This window comes from Pristiophorus japonicus, chromosome 17 (genome assembly GCF_044704955.1).
Source record: "Pristiophorus japonicus isolate sPriJap1 chromosome 17, sPriJap1.hap1, whole genome shotgun sequence".
NCBI classification, from domain to species: Eukaryota; Metazoa; Chordata; class Chondrichthyes; family Pristiophoridae; genus Pristiophorus; species Pristiophorus japonicus.
Window position 1 is genome coordinate 31,273,314 of NC_091993.1, and position 18,680 is coordinate 31,291,993.

General features: G+C 44.7%; 1 protein-coding gene across 2 annotated transcripts in view; it reads left to right on the forward strand.

The window, feature by feature from the left end:
- spg11 (SPG11 vesicle trafficking associated, spatacsin) overlaps positions 1-18,680 on the forward strand; it is a 190,024-nt gene that overhangs the window by 123,718 nt on the left and 47,626 nt on the right. For both annotated transcript variants that reach the window (XM_070858561.1, XM_070858562.1), the window contains exons 25-27: positions 230-493; positions 5,426-5,626; positions 7,154-7,261. In XM_070858561.1, the coding sequence (XP_070714662.1) occupies positions 230-493; positions 5,426-5,626; positions 7,154-7,261 (573 nt within the window). The remainder of the gene's footprint in view (positions 1-229; positions 494-5,425; positions 5,627-7,153; positions 7,262-18,680) is intronic.

Genomic DNA, 18,680 nt, shown 5'->3' on the forward strand with positions numbered 1-18,680 from the left:
CCTCGATAGCTTTTTGTCACAATTACCTTATTTTTTTTTTAAATTGGGGTCTGTTTGGGACCAGTTATCCATTGGCCCTGCCTGACCAGTTTTGCAGCAGACGGTAAATTGCTTTAAGTGCCTTGAATTATTGGAAAGAAACAAAGTAAGCACGCCAGCTATCCCTGCTTTATTGTGTGTTTTAATAGCAACCACGTCTTTATGTTTGCCATCTGGTTCTTTTCAATAGGTGAAGGCACTGCTGAAAGACTTCAGTCCCATTCTCCAGGACCACCTGACACTAGCCTTTCAGAACTTGCAGTTTGTCTCGCAAGAGAAGCCAGCGAGTGGTACTGTGACCATGAAGGAACCCAGCAGGAAGAGCGAGTCTCCAGTGGATCTTTTTCAAGTTCTCTATTGGTGCCAGGAGAAGCCAAAGCCTTGGCGTTACCTTTTGAGTGAAGCAGTACGACAGAATGCGCCTGTGCTGAGCATCCTGGCTGCATGTTTTCAGGTGGGGCCCTCTGTAGGCTGAATGTCAGTAATACGATTGGTGCAAGAAACCAAATTCTGAACACGTGAATCGAGGTCCTAATTATGCAACCGTCACTATTAAATCCAATAGGCAATTCAGTCGAATCTTCCTTACCCAGAGAGTGGTTAGAACATTGAACCTGCTACCACATGGAGATTTACTGGAACGATACCAGAACTGAGAGGTTATATCTATCAGGAAAGATTGAACAGGCCGGGGCTCTTTTCTCTAGAAAGGAGAAGACTGAGGGGTGACCTGATAGAGGCCTTCAGTATTATGAACGGGTTTGATAGAGCAGATGTTTGCACATGCGGGCAAGACCAGAAATAGGGACCATAAATATAAGCTGGTCAATAATAAATCCAATATGGAATTCAGGAGAAACTTCTTTACCCAGAGAGTGGTTAAAATGTTGAGCTCACCACCACATGGAATGTTTGAGGCGAATAGCATCGATGCATTTAAAGGGAAGATAGGTAAGTACATGAGGGGAAAAAGGAATAGAAAGATATGAAATGAAGAGGGGTGGGAGGAGGCTCGTGTGGAGCATAAACACCGGCACGGAGCAGTTGGGCTGAATGGCCTGTTTCTGTGCTGTACATTCTATGTAACATTGATAATAGCAAAGCATTTGAATATAATGTTTTCAGTAGGTCCAATGCAGGTAATGTATAGCCTTAATGCCGGTGTAGACTTCGTGGCAAACTGTTACAGGTATAACCGGATTTGATTGTACTCTAAACCTGTTTCTAATTGCTAAGGGGTTTAGTCAAACACCTTGAACAGGGATGACATGAACATAATTGAAACGCTTTAACTAGAATCATAAAAAATACAGCGCAGAAGGGAGACCATTCATCCAGTTGTGTTAGTGCTATCCCTGCAATTGGAGCTATCTGATCAATTCAATAATCCGATTTTTAGGAGAATGATACTCTGGTAAATTCAATAATCTTGATTTTTAGGTGAACGATACTTGCATTCTATCAGATGTGGAATTGATTGGTAGTGCTGCTGGGCTTTGTTTGGCTAAGTGTTTGTATATCTGAATACCTGTACTTGCTTACTGGTTGCAATTATTTTGCTGCTTCTAAAAACACTGGCTTTTCATTTAAAAGATAGTATTGGTGTGGGTAGATCTAACAAATTTACAACAGGATCAACAAAGCACATCTTGCTCACTGACCTGAGCTTTGTAATTGGAGGGATGAGCTAACTTGGTGGACTTCTCTCATCTTCCCGTGGACCATGGGCCTCGCACCTTCATCTCGGTTTCGCTAATTTATTTTTAAAACAGCGAATATTCCATTGCTCAATAATTTCCATGCATTTATTTTATTCTGTATTCCATTTCAATCAGATCTCCCTCGTATGAAATTTTGGTTTCATCACATCCCAAGGATTGTATGTGATCATAATTTTGTTATTCTGAGAATCAAAGCCAGACTTAATACTGCAGAGGAGAGAATTATTTGGCAACATTGCACCATGCGTGGTTTTTCTGTGTGTATAATGTGATGGAGAACCACTTTTTTCCTCTCCAGCGTTCTCTTGAAAGCGCTTGTATAAATTGAGGGTTACAGTCGATTAGTGGGACAGCGAGAAGCCCATGCTATTTAAACTTGGTAAACCTGTGTGTGTGAGACCCAGATTGCCAGACGCTTCACTCTCTAGCGCTCTTTCCCCAGCTGACGATGAGCAATAATTTGAATCCTTGAACTCCAAGGCTGTAAATTACCATCCTTTAAATTTGTTAATTTGACCTTGTGGACAAATCATTAGTACCCTGTACTCACAATAAAAGGATGTTGTATTTCACTCATTGTTATTTCTGAAACTTTTTAAAAGAAAAAAAATCTATTACCCTGTATTAACAAAATACTCAGTTAATGTATCAACAAAAATTTTGCATTGTATACTGAAGTAATTTCTAAATGTGCTTTCTATAATTCCTCCTACATGGTGTGACTAAAAGGGTTCTTTCAGTCTCCTAGATGCAGATTGCAATAAACGACCCATTTTACTAGTTACAGGCATTTCTGCTGTATGTTACAACCAGTTACATGTCCTCGGGTTGGAGATTCGATTCTAATCTATTTAATGACATGATTGACAAAAGCTCAGTTGTTTTGTTTTATTTTTTTTAATACACTATTAGAAAGACAGACTTGCATTTATATAGCGCCTTTCACGACGTCCCAGAGTGCTTCATAGCCAATGAAGTACTTTTTGAAATGTTGTAATGTAGAAATGACTGTGAACAAAATGCAAAATCCCTTTTGTTTTATATATTTAATGTCAGAAACTTTACCGTTACTCATCTGCAGCTTGATAATTCACTCATGGGGTGGAGGTAGAAGAGAAAGGCACAGCTTCATTTTGCCAAGAACTCTGGGGGAGGAAGCACCCTCCCAGACGAAGCCCAGAAATATATATTTTTTACTTTTTCTTTTTTGCCTGTTTTATTTTTGTTTTCCAAATGGTCGGTTAGGGGAGAGACAGAAATGAATGAATGTTATAGTTTCTGTATAGACCACTTATCCCTTATGATCAGAAGTTAGCCCTGTTTCCCAATATATAGTCATACAATAGCATGAGCCAGGTGTTGTAACAACGAAACCCCTTATTGTGTGAGTGGGATACTGTAATCTCGCACCTGTCTGTCTCCTCTTCCCCCCACCCCCACCTCCCCCGAACCCTCTTCAAGAAGGTAGACTGATGAACTATTGATATGAGGCCAATTATAAACCCATAAACTAAGCTATTATTTACACCCAATATAAGAATGAACAGAATCAAGTTTGCAGTGAATTTCTTGCTCCTCGTAACATAGAAAGTAACAAAGTACACCACACTATCCCTGTTAGCAGGTCATTCTCTCTTGGCAAATCTTTGATCCTCGCTGGTGCTAAACTTTGACTTCCGTTCCAAATTACTGTTGACTCTGCCTTCCAACCAAAAGCTTGACCCCAGCTCTCTGTGTCCAGGAAATGGCCAGTTGCACTGTAAATAAATCGAGCGGTGCAGAGGGACCTGGGGGTCCTTGTGCGTGAATCCCAAAAAGTTAGATTGCAGGTGCAGCAGGTAATCAGGAAGGGGAATGGAATGTTGGCCTTCATTGCGAGAGGGATGGAGTACAAAAGCAGGGAGGTCCTGCTGCAACTGTACAGGGTATAGGTGAGGCCGCACCTGGAGTACTGTGTGCAGTTTTGGTCACCTTACTTAAGGAAGGATATACTAGCTTTGGAGGGGGTACAGAGACGATTCACTAGGCTGATACCAGAGATGAGGGGGTTACCTTATGATGATAGATTGAGTAGACTGGGGTCTTTACTCGTTTGAGTTCAGAAGGATGTGGGGTGATCTTATAGAAACATTTAAAATAATGAAAGGGATAGACAAGATAGACGCAGAGAGGTTGTTTCCACTGGTCGGGGAGACTAGGACTAGGGGGCACAGCCTCAAAATATGGGGGAGCCAATTTAAAACCGAGTTGAGAAGGAATTTCTTCTCCCAGAGGATTGTGAATCTGTGGAATTCTCTGCCCAAGGAAGCAGTTGAGGCTAGCTCATTGAATGTATTCAAATCACAAATAGATAGATTTTTAACCAATAAGGGAATTAAGGGTTATGGGGAGCGGGCGGGTAAGTGGAGCTGAGTCCACGGCCAGATCAGCCATGATCTTGTTGAATGGCGGAGCAGGCTCGAGGGGCTAGATGGCCGACTCCTGTTCCTAATTCTTATGTACCGCTCTCTTGCTGTGATCTTCCCTGGTAGCTTTGTCTTGCCGGGCTCATACAAATGAAGTTATTCCAACATCACACCCATTTTCCCCTCTCTAATGTGTTAACGAATGTCATTGACTCAAAACTGAACTGGTATGAGAGAAAACCATCCTGGCAGAAGCTTCGACTTTGCATTCCCAGAATGTGTATTCTTGGATTTAAGCACTTGAGAGCTAAATTTAACTTAATAGCAACATCTTAATATCAATAACCTGAAATTCCTCCTGGGTGACAGGATATCTTATTCGAACATTTTAATATAAACTTAGAATGCTTCTTAAGAACATAGGTACAGGAGGAGGCCATTTGGCCACTCGAGCCTGTTCTGCCATTCAATGAGATCACCTAACTCCATATACCTGTCTTGCTCCATATCCTTTAGATTTTTTTTATCAACCAAAGGTATTATTCATCTCAGATTTAAAATTGACAATTGATTTAGTCTCAATTGCCGTTTGTGGAAGAGCATTCCAAACTTCTACCACCCTTTTAACTGTAGATTTATTTATTGTCGCTATGGGGAAGGAACTGAACTACATATAGTATGCAGGTAATTCAGTGACCTTGCTCTCAAGTCAAATCTATGCACTAAACTATTTAAAATGGTAACAATTGCTCTGATCTAATCTTAACCAGAACATTCATCATTCAAAGGAAGAAGTGCTTGTGTCTATAAATCCTAATTGTATGAAGCCAACTTTTCATTGGGACGGTCATGATCAATCAGTTAATGGATAAAATGCAGATGTGGTTTTATTATTGACTATATTTTCTAATCTTTGAGTTTTTTTTCATCTAAAGAATATATTGAATATTCTTGAAATCAAAAAAAGTAATAAGCTTTAAATCTCCCTCTATCAGCATGTTAACATATATTTTCTGAGGATTGTTTAAAAAACTTTAAGTTGAGAAATTAAGGTGAAAGGCCAAGTTGCAGACCAGCACCAAGGTGAGAAGAGGTGAGTCAGGAAGTGGAGATTAGGTGACATCCCATGGATTTGTCAAGCAGGGGGAAGAAAAGACTGATGGAGGCAAGGACTTCAGATATGATGGCTTTAATCTTCACCCCCGTCTGTGAGATTACTCCAGTGTTGCTGTGGGTAATTGCTTCCCTTTTCATTCACAGGAAGCTGATGTTCTTCAGTGTCTTTGTGTTTGGGTTATTATGTCATCGGATGATGCGACCATCTCTGAAGCAACAAAGCATATTAATGATTCGGTAGAGTACCACGAATGGAATCTGCACGATCTGTCGCTCATGTGCAAGGTGCTGTTGGGAAGAAGAAAAAGTAAACATCTGGTCAGAGGATTTCAGCTTTTTCAGAAGGTAGTGTGTGATGTATTTTATTTCCTTTTGGAATTTTTAGCCAGTGTTATAGAACAAGTTGGTACAGACGAAAAAACCATTACAACGAGCAGATACTAGGCTCCCGGGTGGGTCAAGGCATTACTTGATCCAGCACAAAGACACAAGGTCCAAAGTTTAAGTTCTGGGAAACTCACTGAAGCTGGCTAATTTCAGCCCGGGCCACAGGCCTCACTGTCCCAGAGGTAGAGGGGGTAAAACGCAACCAGGGTTTCCAATGCTGACTGTTATATAGTGATCCCAGCAGGAAAGTGAATTACGAGCGAGAGCAGGATTTTGGACTCTGCTGTAATGCCCCTCCATGTTCCAATAACCTGATGATGCCCCGCTGACTACAACTGTTTGCACTTGGAAAGATGTCTCGGAGCACTTTATAGGAAAGAAAATGAAATTATGATGCCATGTTTCCTGCCGGGCGACTCGGGTTAAAATTACCCCCGAGGTCTTGTGCTGGCTTGGCTCAGTTGGTAGCGCTCTCGCGTCTGGGTCAGAAAGTTGTGGGTTCGGACCCCACTAGAAAACCTGGGCTTAGAATTAAGGCTCGCATTTGCAGTGTGATACCAAGTTGTTGGAGGTGGTGGTCTCACTAAACTAAAATTCTGTCTGCCCGTTCGAGTGAATGTTAAAGGTCCCAGGGCAGTTGTTGACGAGCAGAAAGTACTTTGGCCAACGTTCCTCCCTCAGTTAATACAACCAAAAAAATAAAGGATTAACTGGTCATTTCATCATCATAAGCAGTCCCTTGAAACGAGGATGACTTGCCTCCATGCCAAAAAAGGATGCGTTCACAGGTGTTTCGAATGAAGGACCCGAACTACATCCTGAAGGGTGGAAGATACCTGTGCGTGGATTTTTTTTTTTGCGTGTGGGTGGCAGTTGCACACCAGCCACCACACGGGCTTGACCGAGCTAGGTCTTGGTCCAGTGGCAAGGATTACCCAAGACGACTGGAGACCAGTTCTGCTGCACGGACCTAGTGTGCACATGTATCGCAGTGTGGGCTGGCCCGTGCTGCCCCTGGGCCCCTGGTCCCGAACTTGCCGCTCCCCTGGGCCCCAATCACGTCCCTCCACAGTCTCTCGCCACTCCTTCGCCCCGACCTCACCGCTCCTGCTGTATCTGCCCACGCTCCAATCACCGACCTGGACCTTGATGACGTCACTCTTTGCTGCCGTCGCCTGCTCGTGCTGCTTCCTGATGTGGCCTCCACACTGCTCCCAGGCCACTCACCTCCGCTCCTTTTATGGCCCCGAACTGGTCATTTACCTCTGTGCTGACTGCGGCTCTGCAGACTGTCTCCTACATTATCTGCAGAACAGTCACTCCAGAAAAATTACAGTGCTGATCTTAAAGGAGTGCATCACTTCTGTGGAAGAATAAGATTCTGTAATTGTAGCTGAACCCAACACCCACTGCTATGAATCACTAATGGTAATAAATGAGCTGCTCTTCCCCCTCATCACTTTATCTTGATTTTGTTTTTGGAAGGATTGTCCCTGGGTCTACATGTTGGAGATGTACGAACTGTGCACAGAACACAAAAATTATCAAGAATCAAAGTTGAAACTTCAGGAATTCCAGAAATGCCTACTGCCCGTGAGTCTCTGCAATTTATCATCTTTCTGAGTGAGTCAATTTGCATCGGGCTGGAACAGTGCAGCGCACGTGATCTAAAATCAGACAAATCATGCAGCAATGCTATCTTGTGCAGAGAGTAAAGAATCAGAACGCAGGCAGAAGTGAATAGAATCACGAAAAAGTGCAGCGCTATATTTATCACTTGTGACTAAATCTCCTGCCTCTGCAAAAGTGGAAATGCTGGGAGCAAAACCGTTTTTACTGTCTCTGGGTATGATCCCTTCAGTTTATAAAGAGTAACTAGTACCCATCAATTTATAAACACTCGGGGGGGGGGGGGGGGGGAAACTTGGGAATTTTGTGCTCTTGTAAACTTCAGCATGCACAACCCAACTTTAAATAAACTATTAGGGGTCTGAACTCCCTCAGCTGTTCTGCCAGAATCCTACCATTAATCTGGTGGAATGACTCGGAAAAAGGCCAGAACTGAGAAACGTTGGATCCTGACCTCAATTGGGAATTCCCACCTGTCTTGTAGAAGGCAAAGCCTCTTACCACTCCTTACTAGGCCACTTGCACACAAGGGTACTCGAATTCCTGCCCAAGCCCCTAACGGGCTCGGCACAATACTAGAGGTCGGTACGTCTCCTATCAAGCCTCGCTCACCCATCACCCCCTGTGCTTGCTGGGGCTTCCGGTTAAGCAACACCTCGATTTCAAAACATTCTTATTTTCAAATCCTTCCATAGCATCGCCCCTCCCTATCTCTGTAATCTCCTCCAGTCCCCACTTCCCCAGTCCCCCCCGAGGAGTCTGCGCTCCCCTAATTCTGCCCTCTTGAGCATCCCTGCCTATAATCGTCCCACCATTGGTGGCCGTGCCTTCTGTTGCCTGGGCCCTAAGCTCTGGAACTCCCTCCCTAAACCTCTCTGCCTCTCTTACTTTTCTTTCCTCCTTCAAGACGCTCCTTAAAACCTAGCTCTTTGACCAAGCTTTTGGTCGCCTGCGCTAACTTCTACTTGTGCAGTTTGGTGTCAAATTTTTTAAATCTCACAATACTCCTGTGAAGCGCCTTGGGACGTTTCACTACGTTAAAGGCGCTATATAAATACCAGTTGTTGTCTTGAAGCGAGACCTACCAACCTCGGGATGGTCTGAAGTGGACCACACCAAGGGCTTTAGGCCCGGCCAGAGTTTCCAGCATCATGGATTCGGTGAGGCGGGGGTTGGGGCAAGATGCACCCATCATGGCGCACGTGCCTTCCCACTGAGCCTGCAACCAGCAGCCTCAAGGCTGGAGGGCACTAGTGAGCAGTATGCTGGGGTAACTGCTGGGATCATGGTCCCCTGCTTTTTGGGGAGCAACGATGCACACAACTTGAGTGTGTGGGGGTATGTATATGTAGATAAAGCATAGCTGACTGACATCTGATATGTTAGCGTGCAGGTACAGCAAGTAATCAGGAAGACAAAATGGAATGTTGGCCTTTATTGCATGGGGGATAGAGTATAAGAACATAAGAAATAGAACAGGAGTATGCCATACAGCCCCTCGAGCCTGCTCCGCTATTCAATAAGATCATGGCTGATCCGATCATGGACTCTGGTTCACTTCCCCGTCCGCTCCCCTTATCGTTTAAGAAACTGTCTATTTCTGTCTTAAATTTATTCACTGACCCAGCTGCCACAGCTCTGAGGCAGCAAATTCCACAGATTTACAACCCTCAGAAGAAATTTCTCCTCCCCTCTGTTTTAAAAGAGCGGCCCCTTATTCTAAGATTGTGCCCTCTAGTTCTAGTCTTCCCCCACCAGCGGAAACATCCTCTCTGCATCCACTTTGTCAAGACCCCTCATAATCTTTTATGTTTCGATAAAATCACCCCTCATTCTTCTGAATTCCAATGAGTAGAGGCCCAACCTACTCAACCTTTCCTCATAAGTCAACTCCCTCATCCCTGGAATCAACCTCGTGAACCTTCTCTGAACTGTCTCCAAAGCAAGTATATCCTTTCGTAAATATGGAAACTAAAAGCAGGGAAGTCCTGCTACAACTGTACAGAGCATTGGTGAGACCACACCTGGAGTACTGCATGCAGTTTTGGTCTCTATTTAAGGAGGGATATACTTGCTTTGGAGGATGTTAGAAGGTTCACTAGGTTGATTCCGGAGATGAAGGGGTTGACTTATGAAGATAGATTGGGCCTATACACATTTGAGTTCAGAAGAATGAGAGGTGATCTTATCGAAACATACAAGATAATGAGGGGGCTCGACAAGGTAGATGCAGAGAGGATATTTCCACTGATGGGGGAAACTAAAACTAGAGGACATAGTCTTAGAATAAGGGGCCGCCCATTTAAAACTGAGATGAGGAGGAATTTCTTCTGAGGGTTGTAAATCTGTGGAATTCTCTGCTCCAGAGAGCTGTGGAGGCTGGGTCATTGAATATATTTAAGGCGGAGATAGACAGATTTTTGAGTGATAAGGGAGTCCAGGATTATGGGGAGCGAGCGGGGAAGTGGAGCTGATTCCGCAATCTGATCAGCCATGATCTTATTGAATGTCAGAGCAGGCTCCTATTCCTGCTCCTATTTATTTTGTTCTTATGATCAAATCTGGTGCTTTGGAGGAGTGGCTTATGCATCACTAACTAGTTGATACTGTACACATATAACATTGTTTGAGTGAGGAATATTTTATTAAGGTGGATCAGTGTACGTGCCATTGTACCACCTTAATTTTCAAGATTCAGATTGTGAAGGGTTATGTTTTTCTCCCAAATGTAAGCTCACAGATGCAGTACTTGTCTTGTGGATTATCTTAAATATGCTTTGTCTAAATATGTAAGGTCACCTGGAAAGCTGAACATGTGATGGAAAAGCTCCACGGAATAGAATGAGCAGCAAGATCACAGAGGATCGACTTAAGCACAAAGCTATTATAAATCAGTACATTTTCATGGCCAAATAATTTTTTGTTTAGTCATGACTCATGGGGAGAGAATTTGCCGGGCTGCGGGGAAAGAGCAGGGGAGTGGGACTAATTGGATAGCTCTAGCAAAGAGCCGGCACAGGCTCGATGGGCAGAATGGCCTCCTTCTGTGCTGTAAGATTCTATGATTTTAAACTTAATGGGCCCGAAATTCATCATCATATTACCGCCACTTAACGCCCAGAAATACAAGTTTCGTCAAAAAAATTAAATCACTGCCCCAAAAACGCAAATTTGATCACCAAGATCCATTTACTGCCCGCCCTAAATGCCGTCCTGAAAAGTAAGGTTTTACCCGATCTTAGCCAATCTTAAGCGGAAGGTAGTAGTGTTCCATGGCAACCCCCCCTTCCCCCCAGCTCCAGCTTTGCCTGCCCACTGTATGGAACCCTCATGACTGTTGCCCTTCATTTTTTTTTAAGTTAGACACCGTACAAGAGTGGTTAAATTCAATAATAAGATTTATACAAAATTTTAGAACATCAAAATTTGGAAAACTTTGATAACTCAAAAATGTGAAAAATTTAAAACTTAAAGTATTTTGAACCATTTATAATTTACAATCAACAGTAATAAAAGTTTTAATCAAACAACATATAAAACAACATCAACAACATTAACAAAACAACCAACACCCATCCCTCGAGCCCTGACCACTCCCACCGCCTCTCTTTTCCCCCCCACCTTGCCCTCGCACCCCCCCCCCCGCCCCCCGCCTCTCTTCTTCCCATTTCCCCTACCCCTAGGCCTGGCCCTCCCCACATTAATATTACATAAGAACATAAGAATTAGGAACAGGAGTAGGCCATCTAGCCGTGGACTCAGCTCCACTTACCCGCCCGCTCCCCGTAACCCTTAATTCCCTTATTGGTTAAAAATCTATCTATCTGTGATTTGAATACATTCAATGAGCTAGCCTCAACTGCTTCCTTGGGCAGAGAATTCCACAGATTCACAGCCCTCTGGGAGAAGAAATTCCTTCTCAACTCGGTTTTAAATTGGCTCCCCCGTATTTTGAGGCTGTGCCCCCTAGTTCTAGTCTCCCCGACCAGTGGAAACAACCTCTCTGCCTCTATCTTGTCTATCCTTTTCATTATTTTAAATGTTTCTATAAGATCACCCCTCATCCTTCTGAACTCCAGCGAGTAAAGACCCAGTCTACTCAATCTATCATCATAAGGTAACCCCCTCATCTCCAGAATCAGCCTGGTGAATCGTCTCTGTACCCCCTCCAAAGCTAGTATATCCTTCCTTAAGTAAGGTGACCAAAACTGGCACCAAGACATTGTGCATCGACAGACTGGGTGGTTCACTCCACCGCGGCAATCAGCCGCGACATGTTCTTATCATGTCGCGTTGAAAGTGCCACAATGTTCCCAACTATCGCAGCCGTGGCCTGGAGGAGCTCGCGACTGATATCCATGCTCGTCCTCGATAGTCTGACCATGTCCTGGTGTGCGCCTGCCTGTCTTGCAGCATTCCCTCTTTGCTGCAGCAACCTCCATGGATGCGGCCCTGCGGCTTGAGAAGGTGCATTGCTGGACATAGTTTGGTCCCGATAGTTCGCAAGAGTCGGGGAACACCACAAATACCGATGCCGACGAGGGAGTGCCCACAATGCAGACCCAGAGGTTACTTGAATGACCTATTGCTCCCCCCCCCCCCCCCCCTCACCTCAACTGGCTCAACCAGTTCCCCTTCACCGCTCTCTCTTCCTCTTCGTCTTGCTCATTCACCCAGATCTCAATGAAGGGGGCGGAGGTTCTGGCGGTGGTCAAGGTGGAGGCTCGATGGATGCCAGGGGTCAAGGCAGTGGGGTTTTGGATGCTGGGGGTCGAGGCAGTGGCTACCTCTGTCATCTGAATCAGCATCTGCAAGTACAAAACATTTCAGTGGTTAGCAGCAGAAGAGAGGTCAGGATGACATGAGTACCATCACGTAGCACCACTGCTGCATTACTACATTATATATGGCTGACAGACAATATATTAAAATGCATGACATTACACTACATGACCCCAACATCACAGTACATTATATTAATTTGAGATGACATTACATGCCCGCAACTTATCATGCTGTGGCAAGGGTTCAGCACCACTGTGGGTGGTTGCACAGTTGTGCCCACCCACCAAGGCTAAGGCACGCTGCTCCAAATCACTTATGTCCAGCACCTTTGGTGGGCCTCCTCCCATGCTCCACTGCTCGGAGGCGTTGGTTGACAATTTCTTCTGCAGAAATTAAAGTAGCAATCTTTAACCGATTTGTACATGTGACACATACAAATAGCCATCAAGACATCCTATTTAGATTTACATTGTGAGTAGTAAGGGAGTGCATCAATAAAATCATTACTCACTCTGGCTGCGGCTACAATGTCATTCCACCTTTTGCGACATTGCCTCACGATTGTCCCACTGCGGACATGGCCTCCCCAATTTCCCTCCAGATGCGCAGGTACTGGACCGAGGCTGGCTTCCCACGACCATCCCTGGTGAGGTCCCGAGACCTTGCCCCTGCCGCAGAGACTGGTGCCTCCAGCTCCTCGTCCGTAAACCATGGTGCCCTCTGCCTCTGCCCATCTTTGACTTTTGTCGGGGTCTTATTTCCGATTAGCCATGATCTTACTGAATGGCGGAGCAGACTTGAGGGGCCAAATGGCCTATTCCTGCTCCTATTTCTTATGTTTTTCTTCTCACTCATGATTTTCTTTAAGATCGTTAATAAATCTTGCACAATTATTAATTTTTTTTTTTTCCCTGCTTTGTCCGTTGTCTTCAGTTACTTTGTTTTCTCTGTCCCTGTCTCTATCTTTCTCACTGTCTTCTCTGTTTTTCGAAGTCGCTGTTCCGTGCGGGCGACTCCCAATTGCGGCCAAAACGACGGATGTCAAAAAAAAGTCAGCGTGCATGCACATTTTTTTTTTTTAAAAACAATCGCACATGTGGCCATCCCCCACCCTCGCTTTCCACCTCCCTCCCACCCGGCCCAGCCTCTCGCTCCGGGTCCCTTCGGCCAGCCAGCCTGGCCCAGTGGCGACCACGTGCAGCATCAGCCAGACTAGCAAACGACGGCAACAGAAAAAAAAATAATCACGCATGCACAGACTTCGGCCTCCGATCTTTGCCGAATTTAAATTTAACTCGGTTGCTGCCAACATGTCTCCGCAGGACTCGAGTGCTGGCAGCCTGGGGTTGTATAAATTATCCTTTGTGCTGCTATTTCCTGAGTTGCTATATCCTGCCCTCGTGCTGACACACCCTGGTCCTAATACACGAGAGTCAGTATTGTGAGCGTGGGACCTTGCCCACTGGGAGTGCGGATTGGAGAATTCTGCACCAGGTCAGCACGACCATTTCAGGGCATTCTCTGGTGTTCCCTGCTTGATTTTAGTGGCTGGAAGATTGGGAGAGGTGCAAATTGGGCAGAGTGACCTTGGAGCTCCTTCAGTCGAGGTTCTACACTGGGGCAGAGCCTCACAAATGGAACCAATTATACGTCTCTACATACAAGGCCAGCCATGAGTTAAGTTTTTTTTTTAGGTAAGTAGAATAATGCAATGCATCTGGACAAGTAAAAATATTTCAGGATAAGGCCATTTACCATTGAGTATCTATTTAAGTTGATCTCTATTCCCTTAAGTAATGCTGTTTTCCATCTCCATATTCAGCACAAAAAGCTTCTTCACGTCCACTTTACTCATTTTCTCCCTGATTTCAAAATCTTCAATAATGGGCCAAAAATTGTGGCGGACACTTCCAACCGAATTTTTTCTCTTACGACAGTACCTGGTGGTCCCAGAGGAACGCACCCCTCTTGTCTGAGGCCGAGATGCGCAGCCCAGTGCAGAGGCCCACATATCCCAGGAGCGTACGGCATCCTGGGATCACGTGGGCCTGGCCCACCAATGAACATGGAGCATTCTCATTGATATGGGAGTTCCATTTATACAAGCTCCCATTACTATCAATTAGAATACCCCCAAAAACACAGAAACACAACAAATATATTTTAAAAACCGCACATATTTAAAATTAATTGAAATGTTTTTTAAAAATTTGAATTTAAATAAAACATTTTTTTAAATAGTTAAAAATAAACTTAACTTAATGGACATGATTTTAAATATTAAAATTAGTGATAAAATTAAATTTTTATATCTTTTAACACTCTTGCACTGGTAAAAGCAGGCCTTGCGTCTGCTTTTACTAGGCGTAAGAGTTTTAAGGACATTAGCTGGGTAAGAGCTGGGCATATAGCCCAAATCTCTGCCCGCAAAGGCCCTTCTCCCGGGCATGCGTGCGATCTGTCAAAATAAATGTTGACCGTTCGCAAGTGCCGAGTTTAGGCGCATGCGCACATCGAACGCAGCCGGAGAGGCCATAATTTACCGCTATCCTTTTTCTCTCTTCTTCCCTCCCCACCCCCAGCTCTCTCCCACCGCCATTCTGCACCAACAGTTTGTACTTGCGTGACGATATACATGCAACATAGCCTTGAAACTTGAGACGGGTCTTCAATAGGAAACAGATGCACGCTGTAGTTAAGATCAAGTTGCAAGTAGCCATGTATAGGGAAACTGGAACCTGGATTTATTGGACATATGTGGTTTATTTGTGGAGTCTTATGACCCATGTGTTGACATTGGTTGCCTTTGACATAAAATTGTACTGCAATTGAGTAAACTATATTACCAAAATGTGTGACTTCCAGGTGGGGCACAATTAAAGTCTCCAAAAAAAAATGCAACAAATTTTCAATAATGGAAAATTGTGAAATTATTGTCGCAAGTTAAAAATCTCTGCAGCAGAGTTGGCAGTGTTGCAATTCAGCCCGTCTCCCAGCAATTAGCTCATGTCCACAGCAAAAAGATAGTTTCCATAATTGGCTTGGAGGTAGGCAGCAAAGGGTAATGGTTGATGGATGTTTTTGTGACTGGAAGGATGTTTCCAGTGGGGTTCCGCAGGGCTCAGTACTGGGTCCTTTGCTTTTTGTGGTATATATCAATGATTTAGATTTGAATATAGGGAGTATCATTAAGAAGTTTGCAGACGACACTAAAATTGGCTGTGTGGTTGATAATGAAGAGGAAAGTCATCGACTGCAGAAGGATATCAATCTACTGGTCAGGTGGGCAGAGCAGTGGCAAATGAAATTTAATTCCGAGAAGTGTGAGGTGATGCACTTTGGGATGGCTAATAAGGAAAGGGTATACACATTAAGCGGTAGGCCACTTAATAATAGTGTAGATGAACAAAAAGACCTTGGAAGTGCTTGTCCACAGATCCCTGAAAGTAGCAGGCCAGGTGGATAAGGTGGTTAAGAAGGCATACGGAATGCTTGCCTTTATTGGCCGATGCATAGCAAATAAGAGCAAGGAGGTTATGCTTAAATTGCATAATACTTGGTTAGCCCACAGCATGCAGTTCTGGTCACCGTATTATAGGAAGGATGTGATTGCACTAGAGAAGGTGCAGAGGAGATTTACTAGGATGCTGCCTGGAATGGAGAATCTTAGTTATGAGGACAGATTGGTTAGGCTGGGTTTGTTCTCATTGGAACAGAGGAGGTTGAGAGGAGACCTCATTGAGGTGTACAATATATTGAGGGGCCTGGACATATTGGATAGTAAGGACCTATTTCCATTGGTGGAGGGGGCATAGTTTTAAGGTGGTTGGTGGAAGGTTTAGAGGGGTTTGAGGGGGTGGTCTTTACGCAGAGGGTTGTGGGGATCTGGAACTCACTGCCTGGAAGAGTAGTGGATGCAGAAATCCTTATCACTTTTAAGAGATGGTTGGATTGGCACTTAAAGTGTCGTAACCTGCAGGGCTATGGACCTAGAGCTGGTAATTGGGATTAGACTGAATGACCTTGTGTTGGCCAGCGCGGATATAATGGTTAGTTCTGCAGGGAATCGAGTACGGCCAGGGCGATGATCTGGATTAGTTTTGATCGCCTGAATGAGTCGGAGAGGAATTTTCCCAGATTTTTTTTCCCCCCAATTGGCCTGGGTTTTTATCTGGTTTTTGCCTCTCCCAGGAGATCACATGGCTCCGGTTGGAGTGGTGTGTAGAATGCTTCAGTATAAGGGGTGTCGCAGTTGTGGGAGGTGGACTGGTTGGGCTGGGTGCTTTTTGCCCTTCTGTCATTGTTCATGTAACCTTCAGGGCTGTTGACCGAGGGCCGTGCGGCTCTTTGTCGGCCGGTGTGGACACGATGGGCCGAAATGGCCTCCTTCTGCACTGTAAATTTCTATGTTTCTATAAGCAAGCTTGTAAACTGAAGCTTGCTATATGTGTTGTGAATGAGACCACATACCACAGAACAAACAGTTATCCTTTGGCCGTGATGATTTGCACCAGGGATTAAATGGGTTACCCAACACATACTCATGTCCCGAGTTGAAGTGCTGGCATCTGCCAAGATTAGACTGACCATGATTGGCGGTGCAGGTCGTCTTCCTTATGCAAAGCAAATTTTAGCGTTGCTACCTCCTTGGAATCCGACATTCGAGTCATCTTTACAATTGCTCAACTTAGTTTTGCAGTTCCAATCTTCAGTCACACAAGGTAATTGCAAGGCTGAGGGAATAGTAGGAGACTGGCACTGCAGCATTTCAGGTTAGTGCATAGGTTGAGTCGCAGGGGCCGAAATTGCCCCTGAAAGCAGCGGCCACGGGTTGGTGCGGAAAGGCAGCTGTGTCTCCGCGGAGGGGCCGCCATTTTAAAAATTGCCCTTCCTTGGGTTTGGAGCGGTGTAGGGGACTGATGACTTTGAGCGTCGGCTACTCTGCCCCTCACCTACTTCAGCCCCGATGATGAGGCCACTTCCGCCCCGCTCCAAAAAATGCACAAAGTGCTGAATTTCTCCGGTTTGGTCGCCTGATGCCTTGGGGCGACCAGAACACTTCAAAAACAGTAGGTGTGACTCGTTTCAGGCGGTGGACAATTTCGGCCCCTCAACGCCCCCCCGAAATGCAAGATCTGGGCCACACCATGTTACTTTCCACTTCAGAAAACTTGCTGCTTACAGATTAGGCCCCCTCGGCATGTGAGCATCCTTGTATCTGCAACCTTCCCTGCGTGCATTTATTTAATTCTGTCACGATATTTGACGATTGTATTTAGTTGGAGCCGAAAAATCACTTTTCCTGGGGATTGTAATTACTGAAATAATGGAGCCTGTCTGGTAATTTATAACTTTTTTCCAATGACTTATATTGTACTAAATTCAGTGGTGCTGCAATTGTCATGGAATGAGCCTAAATCTCGCTCCCTGGTTGTTTTGCCCTTGGATTTGCTGTCCCCTTAACATAGAAAGGAGAGTTCTTGTCATTTATAGAGCCTGGGGTGGAGAAAGTTCTGGAGCATGTGCACTTGGTGCCCTATTTCAGTTATAATTCTGACATGCAGCTAAAAAAAAGGCACAGTTAATACCACAAAGGGCAACTTACCGATCCATTTTAATGCAAAAAATGCAATGGGAATTGTGGGCACATTGCTGTATCCTACCATTGAGTTTTACATTGTATTCATACACCAATGCAGTGTCATTTAATGTATTCATTTAAACAGATGAACATAAGGGCCAAATGCCACCAACTCCTTCTAGTACACAGTTTATATAAGTAGTGCATTGCGTGACAAAAAGCAATTGTTCATTATGAACACTTTGCCTCTAAATCCGTGTCCGAGAGCTTCCTCGGAGATCCATAAGCGAATGATCTTTCCTATTTCTTCACTTTGAAGCCCACTTCAATAAAACTGATGGGCCTGAACTGATGGATACAACACAGTAACCGTTCGAGCTGGGAAAGGTCTTAAAAATAACTCCGCCCCTCTCGGGGGAGGAGGACCATCAACTTTTAAAAATTTGCTTTTCAGCAAAAATTCTATTAACACATTCGCTGCTTTTGTAATTTTTCTTTCTTTAGAACATTTAACGTTTTGTTTAAGGAGGGATCATATCATCATCATCATCATCATAGGCAGTCCCTCAGATTCGAGGAAGACTTGCTTCGAGTCTAAAAATGAGTCCTTAGGTGGCTGAACAGTCCAATACGGGAACCACAGTCTCTCACATGTGGGACAGATAGTCGTTGAGGGAAGGGGTGGGTGGGACTGGTTTGCCGCACGCTCCTTCCGCTGCCTGTGCTTGGTATCTGCATGCTCTCGGCGACAAGACGCAAGGTGCTCAGCGCCCTCCCGGATGCACTTCCTCCACTTAGGGCGGTCTTTGGCCAGGGACTGCCAGGTGTCGTTGGGGATGTTGCACTTTATCAGGGAGGCTTTGAGGGTGTCCTTGTAACGTTTCCTCTGCCCACCTTTGTCTCGTTTGCTGTGATGGAGTTCCGAGTAGAGCGCTTGCTTTGGGAGTCTCGTGACTGGCATGCGAACAATATGACCTGCCCAGCGGAGCTGATCAAGTGTGGTCAGTGCTTCAATGC